Below are 18960 nucleotides of genomic sequence, written 5' to 3' on the forward strand. Positions count from 1 at the left end.
CCATCTTGATTAACCGATCTCTGTCAGAAAGTTACGTTCCCACACTGTGGAAAGTATCACATATAATTCCCCTCCACAAAGGCAGTCCCTCCACAGAACTAACCAGTTACCACCCCATAGCTATTCTCTCTCCACTCTCCAAAATACTACAGAGATGCATACATTCTCAGGTCTCAGACTACCTCCTTGCTAACAACCTCCTTTCCAATACTCAACATGGCTTCTGACCAAACCATAGCACCACCACTGCCTTACTCTCTTTTACTAACACTAAGGTTGTGCATCAGGGCTGGCAACTCGGCACGTAAAAATCAACTGCCAGTCATTAGCAGACCGGAGTTCCGCTGTGGCGACCCCTAACCGGGAAAAGCCGAAAAGACACAAACAAACATCCTTCAGCATAAAAACAATGGCTACCTCTCCTCTGCTACTTTCCTAGACCTATCTAAAGCATTTGACATGGTCCCACACAAACAACTCATCTCTGTCCTCAATAACCTATCCTTCTCTCAATTAATCACCAACTGGTTTCAGAGTTACCTGTCTGACCACCAACAATTTGTTGTATGGCAGAATGACATATCTCCCCAACTACCTGTTTCCATAGGGGTTCCCCAAGGATCCATCCTTGGACCCCTACTCTTCTCTGTTTTCACGAATAATCTAGCCTCTGCCACCAAACATGGCACACTCATACAATATGCAGATGACTCAACCATCATCTGCTCAGCCTAGTCCCTAACCAAACTGCAAAATGTCACAGAGGAAGCCTTTTCCTCTGTTGAAACTTGGTTATCCGATGCCCAATTAATACTCAACCCAAACAAAACTAAACTACTCATCTTCCAACCCACCAAACATACTCAAAACAATTCTCACTTTAACATCACAGCAAAAGACAACACCACTATATACCCAACTGAACACACCAAATTACTAGGAGTGGAAATAGACAATAAACTAAAATTTGACATTCACATATCCATGACCATAAAAAAAAGTCCACAAAAAACTAGGAGTGTTATACAGAATTAAGCAACTTCTCACCAAAGCAGCAAAGATTTCAATAGCAAATTCCCACCTTATCTCCACCCTACTTTATGCCTCTCCAATATATATACCAACCTAAGGCAATGCGATCTAAACAAGCTAGAGACCTGCTACAACAAAATTGCCAAATTCGCCATAGGGGCATCCTACCATAGTCACCACTGTCTCTCACTTGCTGAACTGGGCTGGCTTGAACTACCTCACCTCCTTCAATGGTATCAACTATCACTCACCCACAAACTAGTAAACCATCCACTAAATGTCCCATCCCTCCAGAATCTACTCCAACCATATCACACAACCAGACCACTAGGATCCAGCAACAAAAATCACTTGCAGATCACTAAAGCCAATAACTCCGCTGGTGAAGCACTATTCTCTTGCGCCATAGCCAAATTATGGAACGCCCTCCCACCCACAATTACCTCCATACCATCATGCACCCACTTCAAAACATTACTAAAAGCGCACCTAAAAACATGCTGGCTATGCCCTTGCAACTCCCACTCTAATATCACCCACCCCATCCAACCACATCATTTCTTTCCACCCCACTAACTACCTTGATTATAGCAAGCTCAGATGCTCATAAGCCTAGTACTTATTATACAGCAGGAACTTCTTATTGTGACATTTGTTAATGTCTTCACAGATAAAGATTCTAGTTGTCTACTGATGTACTATGTTCTTCATCTGTAAATATGTTGTAAGTAATTGTTATGTAAATAGTTAATCACTATGTAATCCACTGTAACTACTGTCTGTTTATTTTAACTGTGGAGCTTTTCTCCCCGGGCCTCTGCTGAAAATGGACCTACATCCAGTCGGACACTCCCAGCCAACAAATGTAAATAAATAAATAAAATAAATAAGTAACATACTCCTACCTGACAAAGCCATCACCCCCCCCACACACAACTACTAATGAGTCAGATAACATTGCCACCAAATTCAATAAATACTTTACCAAAACTATCTTAGCCCTCTCCAACAAACAAACTTCCACTCCTACTACTTTTATTCTATGTACAAACAATAACACCTCTTCCCTTCAACCTGCTCAACTGTAACAATAAATAACTGCTCAAAAAATTAAAGCCCAATGCACTAGCTACAGTCAACTTACCTGCAAAGTTTGTAAAACTAGCTGCCAAGACAATTGCCTACCCAGTACCCATACTTATCAATAGTTCCATTTCGGAACACCAAGTCCCTAGCATTTGGAAAACTTCACACATTACACCACTTCACAAAGCAGGGAACTCAACAGATCTATCTACCTACTGACTAATTGCTACCTTATCCCCTCTGTCTAAGATACTAGAGAGAATCGTACACATGCAAGTCATGGACTACCTGCATACAAAACAGCTACTATCCAATGCTCATCACAGCTTTCGACCATACTACATATCACCACTGCTCTAATATCTTCCACTAACACAGTCAATCATTACACAAACAATAACAAATGTTTATCTTCTATCTTCCTATACTTATCCAAAGCCTTCAACATGGTCTCACACAACAAACTGACAGCTGTAACATTTTAAAATGATTCTCAAAACCCAACACTTTAACTATATCTTGTACTGCAAAGAATAATGAATACCTAAACACTGAGATACAATTATGGGATTGCCAGAGGAAGATCCTAAGGAATCATGTAGTTAGTTTGAAGTTTTAGTTTTTCCTTGGATCTGTGAGGGTTTTCCTTTCTTCTTTTAACATTCCTGACACTTCTTTTTTGAGTTTGGTTTTCCTAAACCTTTTAGTGTACTCTTGTTCTGCTTTCTGAAAGTAAAGTCTGAATTGGTCGAAAAGATTTTGTTATATTTTGAAAAGGAAGTGTGAAAAGCTGAGTAACCAGCCTAAATTAATGATCCTCTTTCATCAAAATCTTTAAGGCCTTCTAAAGAAGAAGGACTGAATAGCTCCTCTGTATCTAGAGGAGTATTTAAAATTTCATTTTAACATCTTCTGGAACACAGTTTGAGACTGTAACAGAGCAAATCTTCTCAAAACAGAGCAAATGGCAGCAGCCCTAGAAATGACATCAGCAATGTTCAAGGAATTTTTGATATCCTGTACGTAATAAATACCACTGAACACATAGAAGATTTAGTATCTAACAAAGGGATATCAGCAAGTAAATTCCTTAAATTATCATAAGAAGATAGCAAACTCTTCACAATTCTGATGGCCAATGTGGAAAAAGAATAAACTATTTTACTAAATTCTCCAAACACTTTTTGAGGTTGGCAGAAGGGGTAAGGCCAGCAACTAAAAGAAACTTAGTAGACGATAACTTTGACAAGGAAATTGCTGGAGTATCTGCCCTGGTATTAAAAAAGAAACATATGGGACTGTTAGCTGACTGATAGTTACGAAAAGTACAGGATGCCAAAACACACTTGATTTCCCAGCTAAATGTTAAACCCTATGTAACTCATTGGATAGCAAATTAGCTCACAAATAGAACCCAGGAAATTGGGGTGGGCTTCTCTATGTCCTCCAAAGGATCTGTCACTAACGGTATATCCCTGGGTTCAGTCCTTGGGCCAGTCCTCTTTAGCATTTACTTCTCACAGGAGAAAGCTATTCTTAAGGTTTTATGGCTGACAAAGTTTGTAGATGACTGTAAACTTGGTGCCATAATAAACTCCCCAGATGACACCAAGATTCTTTAAAAGAGCTTTTTCCAGACCAATAACTGAGGTCAAAGCAATGGACTAAAACTGAACACCAAGAAATGCATAAACATATCCTTCAGCAAACAATAAGTCCCTGGTAACTCTCACAGTGACACATAATACCAAAAAAACTGATACAGTAGTTCGTGACCTGGGAATCTATGTGGACAATATACTGTCCTTCAATCACCATGCATCCACTATTGTAAGGACGTGCTTTTATATTGCACAGCTTATTACTAAGAGCATGATGTCTGGGTCTAGGAATGTGATCATTCCACTGTTTTATACACTCATCAGGCCAATCACTGAGTATAAAGGCTCATTAGTATGCACCTGTCCAAACATTTGACACAACTCAAATATCAATGAGAAAAAAAAGGACCTAAATCATAACAACTATGCAGACCATCTCAAAGACTTTCTTTTTTCTTGGTGTCATACAGGCTACTGAGGGGAGATCTCAACCTTGCATATAGAGCCTTAGCAGGCCATATCCTGTCAGACCTACTGCACATTTTTAAGTCTGATGGGGGCATAATCATGCATTCAAGATATCTAAATCTATTTTGTAACATAAACAGTACATGTTGGAGGGATATATATGCATCACATGAAAACTACTTATTTTGAATCATCTTCCTTTCCATGTAAAGCACAGTACTTATCTTACACTATTCAAACATAAATGGAGGGGTAAACACAAATTCACCTTTGGTTTAGCACCTTTGTCTATCATGGATAGTGGCAATCTGTTCAGATTGGGAATAAGAATCTGAAACAGAATCAATATTTTTTAGGAGATCCCCAGGAAAATAGCAGCTGGGCATATGGTCCCTACCCTGGAGAAAGAGGCTCCTCAGTATAGTACAGTGAAGGAGCATCCCCTATTACCATCTCCAAAGCCATTCTTACCAAAGGCAGCTGTACTGAAACACTGGACATGCCTGATTCCCAGTTCATAATGGCATCCTAAGTAAAAACACCAGAGAAACCAGGAGAAGAATATGAGCAGTCAAAGGATCAACTGGTGGCCACAGCCCTCCTACCCATCAGAGCCTCAGGCAAGAACGAAGCTGGCTTGAAGACTTAAACCTGTCAGACATGCTTTGTTCTTCTTATGAACTGGGGAAGGAACAATAGCTTTAATGGGATCTTAGCCATGCACAGATCTCTCAGATGGATCGCCATGTCAAAAAAGACTCAGTGAAACTTCCTGACTAAAATGGCAATTGCTGAAGTAAATGTTTTTAGACACAAGCACCAAACACACTTGCCCAAGCCCCTCACAGCAATGTAATGTATACCCACTAAAATCTTTCTCAGAAAATTCAGTCAAATTTCTCAAAACATTATGGAATCCCCACAGGGTCTCAGGACCAGCTTATAGCTGAAAATAATGTCTCATAAGTACTCTGCAGAACTGAGTAGGTTTAGTCACAATTTCTGGCAGAAAAGTAACTTTGGAAAAAAGTAATAAAGACCGCCCTGCTCACTAGGTATAAACCCCTTAAAAAGATATGAGGTAAAATATAGTTAGTTTATGAAGAAAACATAATTTATACACAGGTATTCCCTCAGAGTGGTCCAAGGAAAAGCATTTGAGCTCTGAGGAAAATTTTACTTGAGCCAAGCAGTTAAACTGGCAGAAAAGCTGTGAAATAAATCACTAAACAACACAGAATACTTTTAAACAAATAAATATGTGGAAGGTAGTCTCCAGTGGGGAACTCATCCACCCATCTTAAAAGAATCACAAGCTGATTATTTACTTGTTGAAACCCACAGAGTAGTACACTCTTAGGCAGCTAGAAAATTCTGAAGTTTTTGGTGGCCTTGCCACTGGTTTTCTTTTGGTGCCCTTGCCACTGTTTTTTTTTTCATCCATCATTTTTACCACTGGCTAGGCCATGTAGAAAATGCCCTAATGCTTTGGCAAGCTGGCCATCTGGGACTGATCTTAGACATCATTAATGCTATTACAGCAATAAACTAATGATGAACATATGCAGTGCACTGTTATACTCTGCCCTCATGATGGGTGCCCAAGATTCCCTCACCAGTTTTCTTGTCATTACAGTCCAATGTTCCAGACCATGTCTAGTATGAGTTCCACTTTAACTGCTGCCCCAGAAATTAGAGCTCTGAACATGTGTAGCTGGTGCTGAAAAAGAGACTCAACAATGTAATTCTATAAATCTAGCATATAAACAGCCCAAAAAGAGATGCTGAATTGTACTGCATGCAAAATAGTTTTCTGCTTACCTTATAATGTCCTAGTGTACCTCTTAGCTAGATTTCCCAACAGTCCCTGTAGTTTTCAAGTCCTTTCTCCATGTCACACACACACACACACACACACACACACATATATATATATATATATATATATATATATATATATATATATATATATATATATATATGTGTGTGTATATATTGTATATATATGGGTCCCAGATTGAAGTCTTAGAACTTCAAATTTCAAATGGCCGACACCATATGATTGAAGTTTTAAAATTTCTATCACCTAAATGGAGATCTCCATACAGAGCAGAATGGGAAATTTTCCCTTTTCCTCACTGCAGTGCAATCTCAGAGTTGGTATATTTAAATAGCGGGGAGTTGTTGGGTGCAGCCCCACTGCGTAAATGTCTAGGTTTTTTTTTTTAGATGTTTGAAGTTTTAAAACTTCGATCATATGGTCCTGGCCATATTAAATTCAAAGTTCTGAAACTTATATATATATATATATATATATATATATATACACATGTGTGTGTGTGTGTGTGTGTGTATATATATATATATATCTATATAGATATATATATATATATATATATATTTATTTATTTATTTATTTATATATATATGGGTCCCCTTCAGAATACCGAAATTCAAAACTTCGAAACCCATATGATCGCAGACCATATGTCTGAAGTTTTGAAATACCGACATTCTAAACGGGAAGTTGCATACAGCGCGGACCGGGATATTTCCCTTGTCCGTGCTGTAGTGCGATCTTGGAGTTGGTAGTTGGCCCCCCTGCTATACACAGTTTAATGTATGCTTTTTTAATTTTACGGGTCTAGTTCACATTTTCGAATATTCAAATGTTCGATCATATGGTCTCGGCCATATGTATTTCAAACATTTGAGCGTTCGGTTATGTGAAGTAGACATATATATATATATATATATATATATATATATATATATATATATATGGAGTCCTATTACAAGAACAAAAGTTCACTACTTCAAACTTGTAATACGAAGCCTCACTTCTGCGAAAGATCACTTTAACAAAAGTAAACTTTTGCGTAAGTGTACTTCACCGAAAACACCGCAGCACAGTGGAGGACATAAAAAACAAGCTATATCCTCCACTATGGTGCGATAGTCACGGACCATAGGGTTAGGGCACAGGTTAGGGTAATGGGATAGTTAGTAAAGCTGCCCTAACTCTAAGGTTCGTGACTATCGCACCATAGCGGAGGACATTGCTATGTCCTTCACTGTGCTGCAATCATCATGGACCTTAGGGCTAGGGAACAGGTCATGGTAAGGGCTATCCCCTTACTATGACCCGTGCCCTAACCCTAAGGTCATGTCTGCACGGAAATTCAGTGCATACCCGTTTGTTGTACTGAACTTCGCATAAGTGCACTTTCGATTAAGTGCAGTTTCACTGCAGTGAGCATTCCATGCACTATTTCGAATTAGTGAAAATTTGATCTAGTGTATGGAACCCACATAGATATATATATATATATATATATATGTATATATATATATATATATATATATATATATATATATATATATATATATATATACACACACACACACACACACACACACACACACACACACGGGTCTACTTTGTTTAATTGAAAGCTCATTTTACTGAATTTCAGTTCACCCTATCTAAATCGCTAAAAGTTCAAATTACTGAAAACTCATTTTACCGAATCCCATTTCACTGATGTGAAGTACTGGCCCTGTGTAGAGTACTGCAAGGTAAGTAAAAGGTATTTTCCCTTTTCCTCACTGTAGTGTGATCCTGGAGTTAGTATATATAGTTAGGGGGGCCCCCACTTAGTTTGCGTTTATATTCTCTTCTGGAAAGAGTTAGTCATTGGTGTTGCAAGTGTGCATGCCTATGTTTTAAAATGTACTGTTTTGAAGCTTGCGGTGAAATATAATAAGTTAGAGACAGTGCTAGAAAGCCCAGTAACACAGCTAGATTGGAAAAATTGCTTTCAAGAAGCAAAAGTGCTGTCTACCTGTATAGTACTTAACTAGTCTAAAGAGTTTTGTCACGGTCAATTGTATTTATGTGGGACAAAATGAAATTATTAGAAAACATAATGTTTGTCTTACATTGAATGATAAATGACAGCCATTATATATGTAACAGGATGAACTGCATTCTGAAGTAGATGCCAAAATAACATAATTTTCATGTATTATAATTCATTAACTATTTAGAAAAGATGGAATCAAATGGATATCTAATATTTTGAAGGATTATGTTCTTTTAAATATTTGCATCCACCTTAGTGGTATGATTATTTAAACTTTTGAGGTATTGTAAGAGATACACTTTAAGAAGTTGCAACACTTATTTTAAACATGCTGTCAATTAAACTAACATAATAGGCATTTATCTTCTCACCAGCAAAAGTATCACACCCTCAAGTAACTAGACATTAAATTATGGCTGTTGGTGGTTAAATGAGAAGCAACAAGGTAAAAACCTGCATTCTAAAATGGATTTTCCATTCTTAGAAATGATGAGGTGTACACCCGAGTGGCATTACCATCTGTCAACAGCAGTGTAAGTACTGCATGCCTTATGTGTGCATGGCCAGGGATATACTTGTCAGCTGTGAAGGACACTGCACTTTCACATCATGGCAGGATATATGCAGATTGTAAACAAACTGTAGCAACGGTCTTCTTGGGAAGGTTGTCTTTAGGACACCATACTACTCTTCAGATGCCACTCCTAACTAAGTACTGCATCCAGTACATCTATTGTTTGGCCAAAGCTGTGGTGTGAAATGCTGGAGATGAACATTTTAGGCCAATGACTGGGAAAATGAGGATGAAACATCTAGAAGGTAAGAAGAACACTGTTAAAAGTACTAGTGGAGGAAAAAGTAGAAATATTACCCCATAAGCCCACCATATCTGTTTTTGCAATAGTTATAGCAGATTGTTTTTACAGTGTTTCCATTCAGTTTTACTATAGTCTGGTAGCTTTTCAGAGAAAAGAGATTGTTAGATGCTAAAGTAACGTAAATGTCTCAATATGGGGTCTATATTATATATTCAAACTTTCAAAACTTTGAATCCCATATGTTCGACAACATATGGTCGAAGTTTGAAAGATCGAATATACAAAAAAAAAAAGAAAGAAAAACTTACCTTAATGGTGTGAGCAGGGGGGAAAGGCACCCTGCACCCCCTACACCCTCCCTACTTAAATATACCAACTTCGAGACTGCACTTCAGTGCAGAAAAGGGAAAATCTCCCATTCTGCACAGTACGGTGCTGTTACGTTTAACCTTCGAACTCTTGAAATGTCGATCATATGGTGTTGACCATATGACATTCAACATTTCAAGCATTCGGTGTTCTAATAGGAACCCTCAATATGCTAGTTATAACAGTACATCAAATACTTGATAAAATGTTCAATTTGTAGGTATATTTATTAACTGTGCTCTGGTATGCTCTGTGATGTTTTATAAAGTACAAATTTCTGCTTCTCTAAATTTAAGTCAGTCTTAATACCAGCTTTGTAAACCTGTATCTCAAAGTTTAACTCTTTGTTTTTTATTATTATTTTTTTAACTACATAGGTCCAAAATGTGGAAATAACAGCCATTATGAAGTATGCACTAGCAAGTGCCCAGCTACATGCAGCAGCCTGTTCCAAACAATTTTGTGTGACACATCTTGCAGAGAAGGTTGTCAGTGCGATGATGGTTTCATTCTCAGTGGTGACGCATGTGTTCCAATTTCCCAATGTGGCTGTCTGTATAATGGAAAATACTACAAGAGTGGGGAAACCTTTTATCCTGGCAAACTGTGTCAGGAAGTGTGCACATGTAATGCAAATGGTCAGGTGAAGTGCACAAACTTCTCTTGCTCTGCCAATGAAGAATGTAAGGTGGTGAATGGTATTCAGAAATGCCAGCCCATTGGTTCATCAACATGCTATGGATCTGGTGACCCTCACTATAAGTCCTTGGATGGTCTTGCATTTGACTTTCAAGGAACATGCACATATACCTTTGCAAAAAGCTGCACAAATGACCAAAATCTTGTGGCTTTTTCTGTTGAGGTGGAAAATGAAAGCTGGGGCAATGGAAAAGTGTCAGTCACTAAAATGGTTGCATTGACAGTGTATGGAAACACTTTCATCTTAAATCAAGGAAAGGGAGGACTGATAAAGGTATGGTAGCAAATTAATGTAACTATTTATGTCAGTTAATTTTGATGTGCTAATTAAACAAGAATAATGAAGTATAGACATTGTGTAGTGAAATCCAGTTGATTTATTCATTGCAATTAGTAAGTGGTAGCATTTAAAAGCATAGTGGGTGGTTACATTGATCACAAATCATTCAAAAACTAACAAATAAATACATAAAGAAGCAAATAAATAAACAATCCAGTAAACAAAGAAACAAGTATAACATGTATTATTTTTTATTTTATTTTATTGTACATTTGTTAACCGGGTAGTCTCCAACTTGGCCAAGGAGCCCATTTTCAGTGGAGCCCCGGGGAGAAAAGCTCCACATTCAAATAGCATTGTACAGATTATACAAAATCATAAAATCATAAAAAATTACATATATATAATAATACACTTAATACAAAGTTTTGAACATGTAAATTCCAGAAGTCCAGAGATAAAAATTAGTTTGCGAGCAGCATTGCAGATAACGAAATAGCAATGAGTGAAACTGATTGTCAGAGAAGCATCAGTGGAGTTGCATAGCATACTTTAGAATGTACATTGTTTACTGCATAGTAACGCAATTTTACTATAGGTTAGAGTCAGAGGGAAGGTTGCTTTGAGAGGGGAAATAGCAATGTAAAATGGGGTGACTGATTATCCAGGAGAACAGCAGGAGCAAATCCACCTGGATTTGAGATGTTCTCTAGCTTTGGTTTTAAAGGAAAAGTAGTTGGGAGTGTTTTGAATGTGTTGGGAGAGGGCATTGCTGGCCTTAGCTATTTTATTAGAGTAGAGACAGTTGCTATGGTAGTTGTGCGACTGGGTTAATTTTGGCATAAATCTGTTGGAGGATCTAAGGGGCCTTGTAATGACTTGAGGTTCAACTAGGGAGGAAAGTGAGGGGCATTGGTTAGGGCTGTGAATGATTTTGTAAGAGTGAGATAACTTAGTGTTAACAGATTTGGAAGCTCAAGCCAATTCAGTTGTTGGAGAGCAGAGCAGTGATGAGATCTCTGGGGTTGATTGCTGGCAAACTTTGCAATATTATTATAACAGGATGACAGGCTGTTTAGGTCAGTTTTGTGGAGGTTTGTAAATATGTGTGAACAGTACAGTAAGGTAGAACGAAGTTGGGATCTAGCAGTGGCTAGTCTGGCTTGGTTTGTAAGGAAAGGTTTTGCATGGTAGAGAGATCCAAGTTTGGCATGGACTTTTTTTTAACTGACAGGGAAATGTGAACATCAAATTTCAGCCTGTCATCTATAATTACAACAAAGAGTTTGGTATGGTTTGTAGGTTCATTTGTGATTTCATAGGTGGAATGAATGGTGAGAGGTGGAGAGTGGTTTCTGGATGGTTTGTTGGTGAAAAACATAAGTTTGGTCTTATTGGGGTTTAGAATGAGCTGGAGATTGGATAGGTAGGTTTCTATTTCCTAAAATGCTTTTTGGGTCTTATCTTGAAGTTCTTTGAGGGTTGGGGTGGAGCTGATGAGGGATGTATCATCTGCATATTGCATGATTGTAGCGAGTTGGGGTGCTGAGTTTCTACTACTGGTAAACTGGATAAAAAGGTGGGGGCCGAGTATGGATCCTTGGGGTACAACAGTGGACAATGGTAGCGAAGGAGAGAGATTTTTCTCCCATTTGGTTGCCTGTTTACGCTCAGACAGGTGGCTCTTGAACCATGTAAGTGTGGATGAACTGAGATGGTAGGTGGCAAGTATGTTTAGGAGAAGCTAGTGGGAGACAGTGTCAAATGTCTTTGACATGTCAGGGAAGATTGCTGAGACTAGGAGACTATTGTTTGTGGGGTGATGAATGGTGTCAGTGAATGATATTAAGGCTGTATTAGTGCTATGCTTTGGCCTAAATCCATACTGGGACTGGGATAGAAGGTTGTTGTCTATGAGGTGGTTTTGGAGTTCTAAGTGAATACATTTCAATAGGATTTTAGCTATGGGTAGGAGGATGGCAATGGGATGATAGTTTGTGATTTCCCTGGAGGGGCCACCCTTGTGGAGAGGGATGATATATGCAACTTTCCAGAGGTGAGGTACATATTGTTCAAAAATAGAGTGATTGATAAGAAGAGATATAGGATAGGCGATAGATGAGGCAGCAATATTTAAGAATTTGTTGGGGAGTTGGTCTGCAGCTAGGCTGCAAGGTTTAAGTTTGCTGAGGAGCTTTTTTATGTAGGAGGTTTGAAAGAAAAAGAGTTGATGGTGTTACAGGCAGAGGGTCAGAAGATTTGAATGTTTCTTCCAGTCTCCAAGATATGCACAGCCCCAGAATTATCTTACACTGATGATAAATGGAAAATAAAATAAGAGAAGCTCATGCAGTAAAGGTAGTACTTCAATATAAAGCACTCCACAAACAAAAAAAGACTTATCTCAAGCTGATCCATTATTTCCTTCATATTGTCTTGTGTCATTTTTTTGTGCCATTAAACCACATACATGGATTTTGTAAGGGACAGTTTAATACTGAAGCATGCATTTCACTTTTATCCTACATGTTCTATGCTGTATTGTCTATACAGCACTTCATAAATAAATTGTTCTACAAAACCTAGACTTATATATATATATATATATATATATATATATATATATATATATATATATATATATATATATATATGTATAGAAAGAGAGAGACATATATGTATATATTTATATCTATATTTCTCTCTATATAAATACACACACACACACACACACACACACACACACACACACACACACACACACACACACACACATATATATATATATATATATATATATATATATATATATATATACACACATATACATATATATATATATATATATATATATATATATATATATATATATATAGATATATATATAGATATATATGGATCCCTTATAATACTCAAATGGCCATATCATCGAATTTCATTTTCATGAGATAAAAACTGTGAAAATGTAATACTTGAATAGAGAATATTTCCCAGGGCAAATAAACACTTACTCAACATGCCCTTTTCTACACTATACTGCAATCCCGCAGTTGGTATACATAGTTGAGGGGGTGTGTGGGCTTCCCGCTACCTAGGTGGATTTTTTTGAAGTTTGGGCAAGTGTTTACTTGCCCTGGGAAAAATTTGCCATTCTGGTATGTCATTTTCACTATGTTAACCTCGCGACAATGACATTTGATTATATGGCCATCTGAGCATTAGAAGTAGATCCATGTATGATTTATATATATATATATATATATATATATATATATATATATATATATATATATATATATATATATATAGGGTCTATATTATAAGCGCAAATGCTTAGGTTGTTGAATACAGCATGATCGACACCTATTAAGCGAATGCAAAATTCATTGAAACCTCAAAACACGGAAATACATATCACCAAATTGTTTTGTTTGGGCAACACCGTTCCACTCAGTGATGAAAATAAAACATACTTCCCACTACACCACTCGCTACATACTACACAAACAAACAAAATAAACCACATACATACACTAACCTAAACACTACTTCTAACCCTACACTAACCCTTACATACATTACTATCTATGCACTTACCTTAACCTGCACCCTAACCCTAAGGTCCGTAACTACCGCACACTTACCTTAATAAGCTATACCCAAACAAAATAAATAATCCACACGCATGCACTTAACAAAACCCTACTTCTAAACCTTACATACATTACTATCTATGCACTTACCTTAACCCTCACCCTAACCCTAATGTCTGTAACTATCGCACACTTACCTTATGGATCTGTACCGCAGAAGGGTCAACTATGCAGAATCTGGATTTTGAAGTTCATGGTTTCTAGCGTTCAGTGTACTCACGGTTCACTTAATAGGTGTCGATCATGCCATATTCAACAACCTAAGCGTTTGTGCTTGCAATATAGACCCTATATATATATATATATATATATATATATATATATATAGCCTCATATACACACACAAACATATGTATAAAGAATTAAGGTAGTAGCCTTTAATAAGATCAAGATCTGCGGTAGTGTATTTTCTTAGACAAATCTGGATACAAGGGGTTATGCTTGAGATTTGAAGAGATGAAGGAATAGCACTGTAGTTGTGCCATGTGACAAACAGGTGCAGTATCGTATGAATGAAATTAGAAATGGAAAATGTAAGCCATCCATCAAAGGTCAGCTAAGAATGACAACAAGAAATGTGTGACTATGTCAACTAGCCCACTTGGGGTTATAATATTAGCAGATTTGAATATGGAAACTTACACCCATTTCTTTATCTAGGAATATCCTTTTTCTGACAAGAAAATCAGAACTTTTAAAATTATTTTAGATTTAGAGACATGAATGATGTGAATGTAGGTAAAGGTTAGCATAATATATATGAGATTGAGGAGCCTTGCATCATGGATTGTTTGCATCTGACTCTGAAGAAGCAGCATTTAAATAATATATTAAGTTATTAATAACTACACCACCACTTCTGTTGTGATCTTCTTCTTTCCTGCGCTACTAGCTGTATGGGATACCTTGTCTCAATTGCACCTATAGAACCTGAATTGCAGCCAACATACGGTACCACTATTTCAATCTACCTGAATCACAAATCTGAAATACAGGCCCTCACTGTCACAATTAATCAGATTAAATGTGAGAAAATTATGCCAGTTGAGAAAGTAGGCAAGAAGTATAAAAAAAAATTGCTTCTCTAAATTTACTTAAGTTTACTATAATTTTGAGATATATACAATTACCATTTCACCTGCCAGCCATCAGAAATGTAATACCTCATTAATTGCTGCTGTCAGATGTGAATGAGATAAGAACAAGTCAGACAGTTTACAAAAATACATCACAATAAACATAAGCATGTGAGAAAAATGTTGAAAGACTGTGTCTAATTGTTTTCATGCACATAAACTTTTTATTATAGATTTCATGAGTTGTCACCACTAATACTTTTCAGACATTTTTTCAGTGCTACTAAATCTTCTGAAAGCCTGTAGCTCTCCAACTCCTAAACATCATTATTTAAATCTGAGTTGTGAACCTGGATAGATACTAATCTTATAACGTTTTAGTGTAAATTCATATAATTTTGACAAATTCTGCCAAGTGCACAACATGTCTAGTTTAATAGTACAGACAGCCTGAAGTGAAAGAAAAGGTTCACTCAAAGTTCTATAGCTGTTTAAATTTGCCTTGGAAAATTGATTCCATTTTATTGATTTCCTATACTAAATTAAGTGTTCCTCTGGGAAGCATACGGATAGAAATTGTGCACAGGTTTACTCTTAATATGCTTATCAGTCTTATTTCTTGAATTTTCCCTCACCTCCTACAGTCACTTGATCACTAAACCCAGTTGGTCAAAAATCAGATCTTCAGTCTATATGATTAACGGTTCATAGTAAAGAGTGTATTTTCAGTGGCTTTCACTATGCCCCTTATTCATGACTACATGACAGTCAAGAAAGGAGAAAAATGCCCTATACAGTACATGGCAATCTCTGACACATATGTTACAAGAACAACAAGTTTGAGGAAAAGCAGCAATGAAGAAATGTAGTCAGGAAGTTAAATTCCATGCACATTATCCTCTGTGAGTTTAGGTAACATATTTCCCCCCCTCAATATCTTTTCAATACAGTGGAAATAGGATTATAATCTTTGAAAAAAATACATTTCTGTTCAGCTGAGACAATGAACTTTCTAACTTGATACCTGCATGGCATTAGGAACAAAATTCATCTTAAGTCTTCTGATGTAAAGAAATAACTGCTGCCATATACATGTTGGAGGTGCAGGCCCATGGATGTCACAGTTACTGGTATTCCTCTAGAACATCACAGTTTATACATGGAAACCACTTTTCAACAGCACGTTGCATATATTATACCTCCATGGCTGTAGCTATCACTTTTTATATCTGAAAAATCTCTTCTGATTAGAATTTGACCGTCAATTAACTCTTATTCAAATGAAATTTGCTAAAAAGCATCTTTATTTTGTTTACTGACTGCTCTCTCTCTCTCTCTCTCATGTTATCATACGAAGGACTACTCTGTATATATGATTTCAGGCCATCTGTTGTAAAATGGCTAATATTTCAAAACTGAAAAATAAATTGGGTTATATCTATTGGGCTGATGCAATATACAATTATGGAATTATTTCTCCTATCAAATCACCACTTCAGTTATGTACCTGATAAAAATGTTTAATTCAAAGAAAAACAAATACACTTTCAGATGCTGTGGAATTAATGACCTGAACATTTTCTCTATGGTACTTCATCCTATAGTGTCATTTGTGCTTCCTTTCTGACTGGCAAGCAATGTACTTCTTTAAATTATTCTTTAACTTATTCTCTGAAGAGCCGCACTTTTCCTCCATCTTAATTACTAAAAATCCCAATATCTTAAATTTTGTTCTTTCTTTTTTTTGATCTAACATTCCAGTGGCCATGGATTCCCCCTTCTGCATGTTAATTTGTACCATTTGTTCTTCTAGGGAGGAGGATTGAGAGAACCAAGATTCATGACATTATCTGCTAGAGGGCATGTATTTTCTTTTTTTTTGGCTCTGCTTAGCTGTGCACATACTGTATGCATGTTTCCTGAATGACATTTAATGGGTGTAAGCACAAAGATGTCTTTCATTTCTGTGTGCAATGGAAGACCAGAAATAGCCCTGCCTCAATGAATGAGCACATATGGTATGTATTTTAGGATTCTCCCTTGAAAATTAGTGTATATTTTGTACTTTTGATAGGCACCTCACTATTGCCCTTAACTGAACTTGGGTCACTTGGGTCATACTTAAGGCTTTTTCTCACCATGATAATATATCTTTCCAATTGCTGTCTGTTTTAAGACTGGTTGATGAGATGCTGCTGAATTTCTTCTCCTTCTCCTACTGTTACTGCACAGTAACCAGTTTTATGCTTTGCTGTTACATATTGTATCTAAATTGTATTATCTTCATAATCATCTCTGTAATATGTCCTACTGTATATCCACAGCTACTGTATATATTTTGACATTCATCACTGCTCATCGTGTTTTTCTTATTATATTGTTTTTTTCTAATCTGTTGATTACAAAAAGTACTGTGTAGAGCAAGTTTACAGAATATGCACGTAGCATGGCATAGTATCTATTGGTATGTAAACATTAATAGCTTAATATAGCTTAATATGTATTGGAAGGCTCATAAAGTTTATTCAGAGCAATGTACAGTTTTATTCATGTGTAATTTTGTAGGCTTCTCTCTCTCTATCTCTCTCTCTCTCTCTCTATATATATATATATATATATATATATATATATATATACATTATTTGTCAATGTATATTTTATTATCTTCACTGGAGATGTGTTTTGTAGTCAAATTTTCAAAGTTATTACTTTGATAGCATAGATTTTTACCCTAAGGCTGATTTGAAAGTTGAACATCCTAGCTTAACACTCCTGGCCAGCAAATATAATAAATAACTAAACATATAAATTAATTTGATTGTTCCAAAACCAATTTCCTTTTGAATTCTACTGTTAGCTGGACAATGAAACCATTCAGTTTTCGGAGGCATACTCTATGATCTTGTGTTATGATGTACTGTTTAAAAGGAATCTTAGTATAGGGGAATGTGTTTTGTCAATGTCAAAATAGGAAACAGAGGATTTTATTAAGTGAAAATTTTAATAAATACATAAGAAACTAAGTAAACAATGATGAACCATAGGGTCATTACAAAGAAAAAATGGACTTCCCATAGATTTTGTGACGCCAAACACAGCAGGCAGAGAGCCTTCACCCCCCCCAGGAAGTTCTATTATTTCCTAACACCCACTCTGGAAGGCATTACTGCACTTAAAAAGTTAAAATCGTTTTATGTTTATTTTATTAGTAGTATATGCATATGTTTTCTATTTCTGATGTAAAACAGTTCATCCACCTAACATTTCAAAGTTGCTGAGGGATACGTAATTGTTGAAGGATGTATTTTACATTCAAATTATATATTATAGACAGCATATGCTCTTCTATCTTTATATAAATTAAATATAATACTCCCTATTACAGTAGGCTTGGATCTAGAATAGGCAAAGGTTCATGCTTTACATCAAAGCTAATATATTATTAGACACCATTAGCTTCTCTAATGGAATAAATAGTGATGACAAATCTTCAAACTGACTAACAGCAAAACCTTCCATATGGGAATCTGCTCCCCATTTGTATTTCTCCTAACTCCTATGATGATACTATTAACGATACCCTTCTTGATGTTTTCCCTAAAGGCTGCTCTAATTTTATTTATTTATTTATTTATTTATTTAAATTTGTTGACCGGGAGTGACCGACTGGACGTAGGTCCACTTTCAGCGGAGGCCCGGGGAGAAAAGGTCCACAGTTAAAATAAACAGACAGTATTTACATTGGATTACATAGTGATTACCAATTTACATAGCAATTACTTACAACATATTTACAGATGAAGAACATAGTACATCAGTAGACAACTAGAATCTTTATCTGTGAAGTGGATACCAGACATTAACAAATGTTACAAGAAGAAGAAGTTCGTGCTGTATAATAAGTACTGGCTTATGAGCATCTGAGCTTGCTATAATCAAGGTGGTTAGTGGAGTGGAAAGAAAGGTAGTGTATATAATAATATTATCAGATTAGGTGAGCTCAGTGCCAAAG

General features: G+C 36.5%; 1 protein-coding gene across 1 annotated transcript in view; it reads left to right on the forward strand.

The window, feature by feature from the left end:
* LOC122808362 (IgGFc-binding protein-like) overlaps nt 1–18960 on the forward strand; it is a 251858-nt gene that overhangs the window by 50618 nt on the left and 182280 nt on the right. The window contains 1 exon segment of the mRNA XM_044079329.1: nt 9618–10213. Within this exon segment, the coding sequence (XP_043935264.1) occupies nt 9618–10213 (596 nt within the window).

This window comes from Protopterus annectens, chromosome 8.part0 (genome assembly GCF_019279795.1).
Source record: "Protopterus annectens isolate FY-2018-M chromosome 8.part0, PAN1.0, whole genome shotgun sequence".
Taxonomy (NCBI): domain Eukaryota; kingdom Metazoa; phylum Chordata; order Ceratodontiformes; family Protopteridae; genus Protopterus; species Protopterus annectens.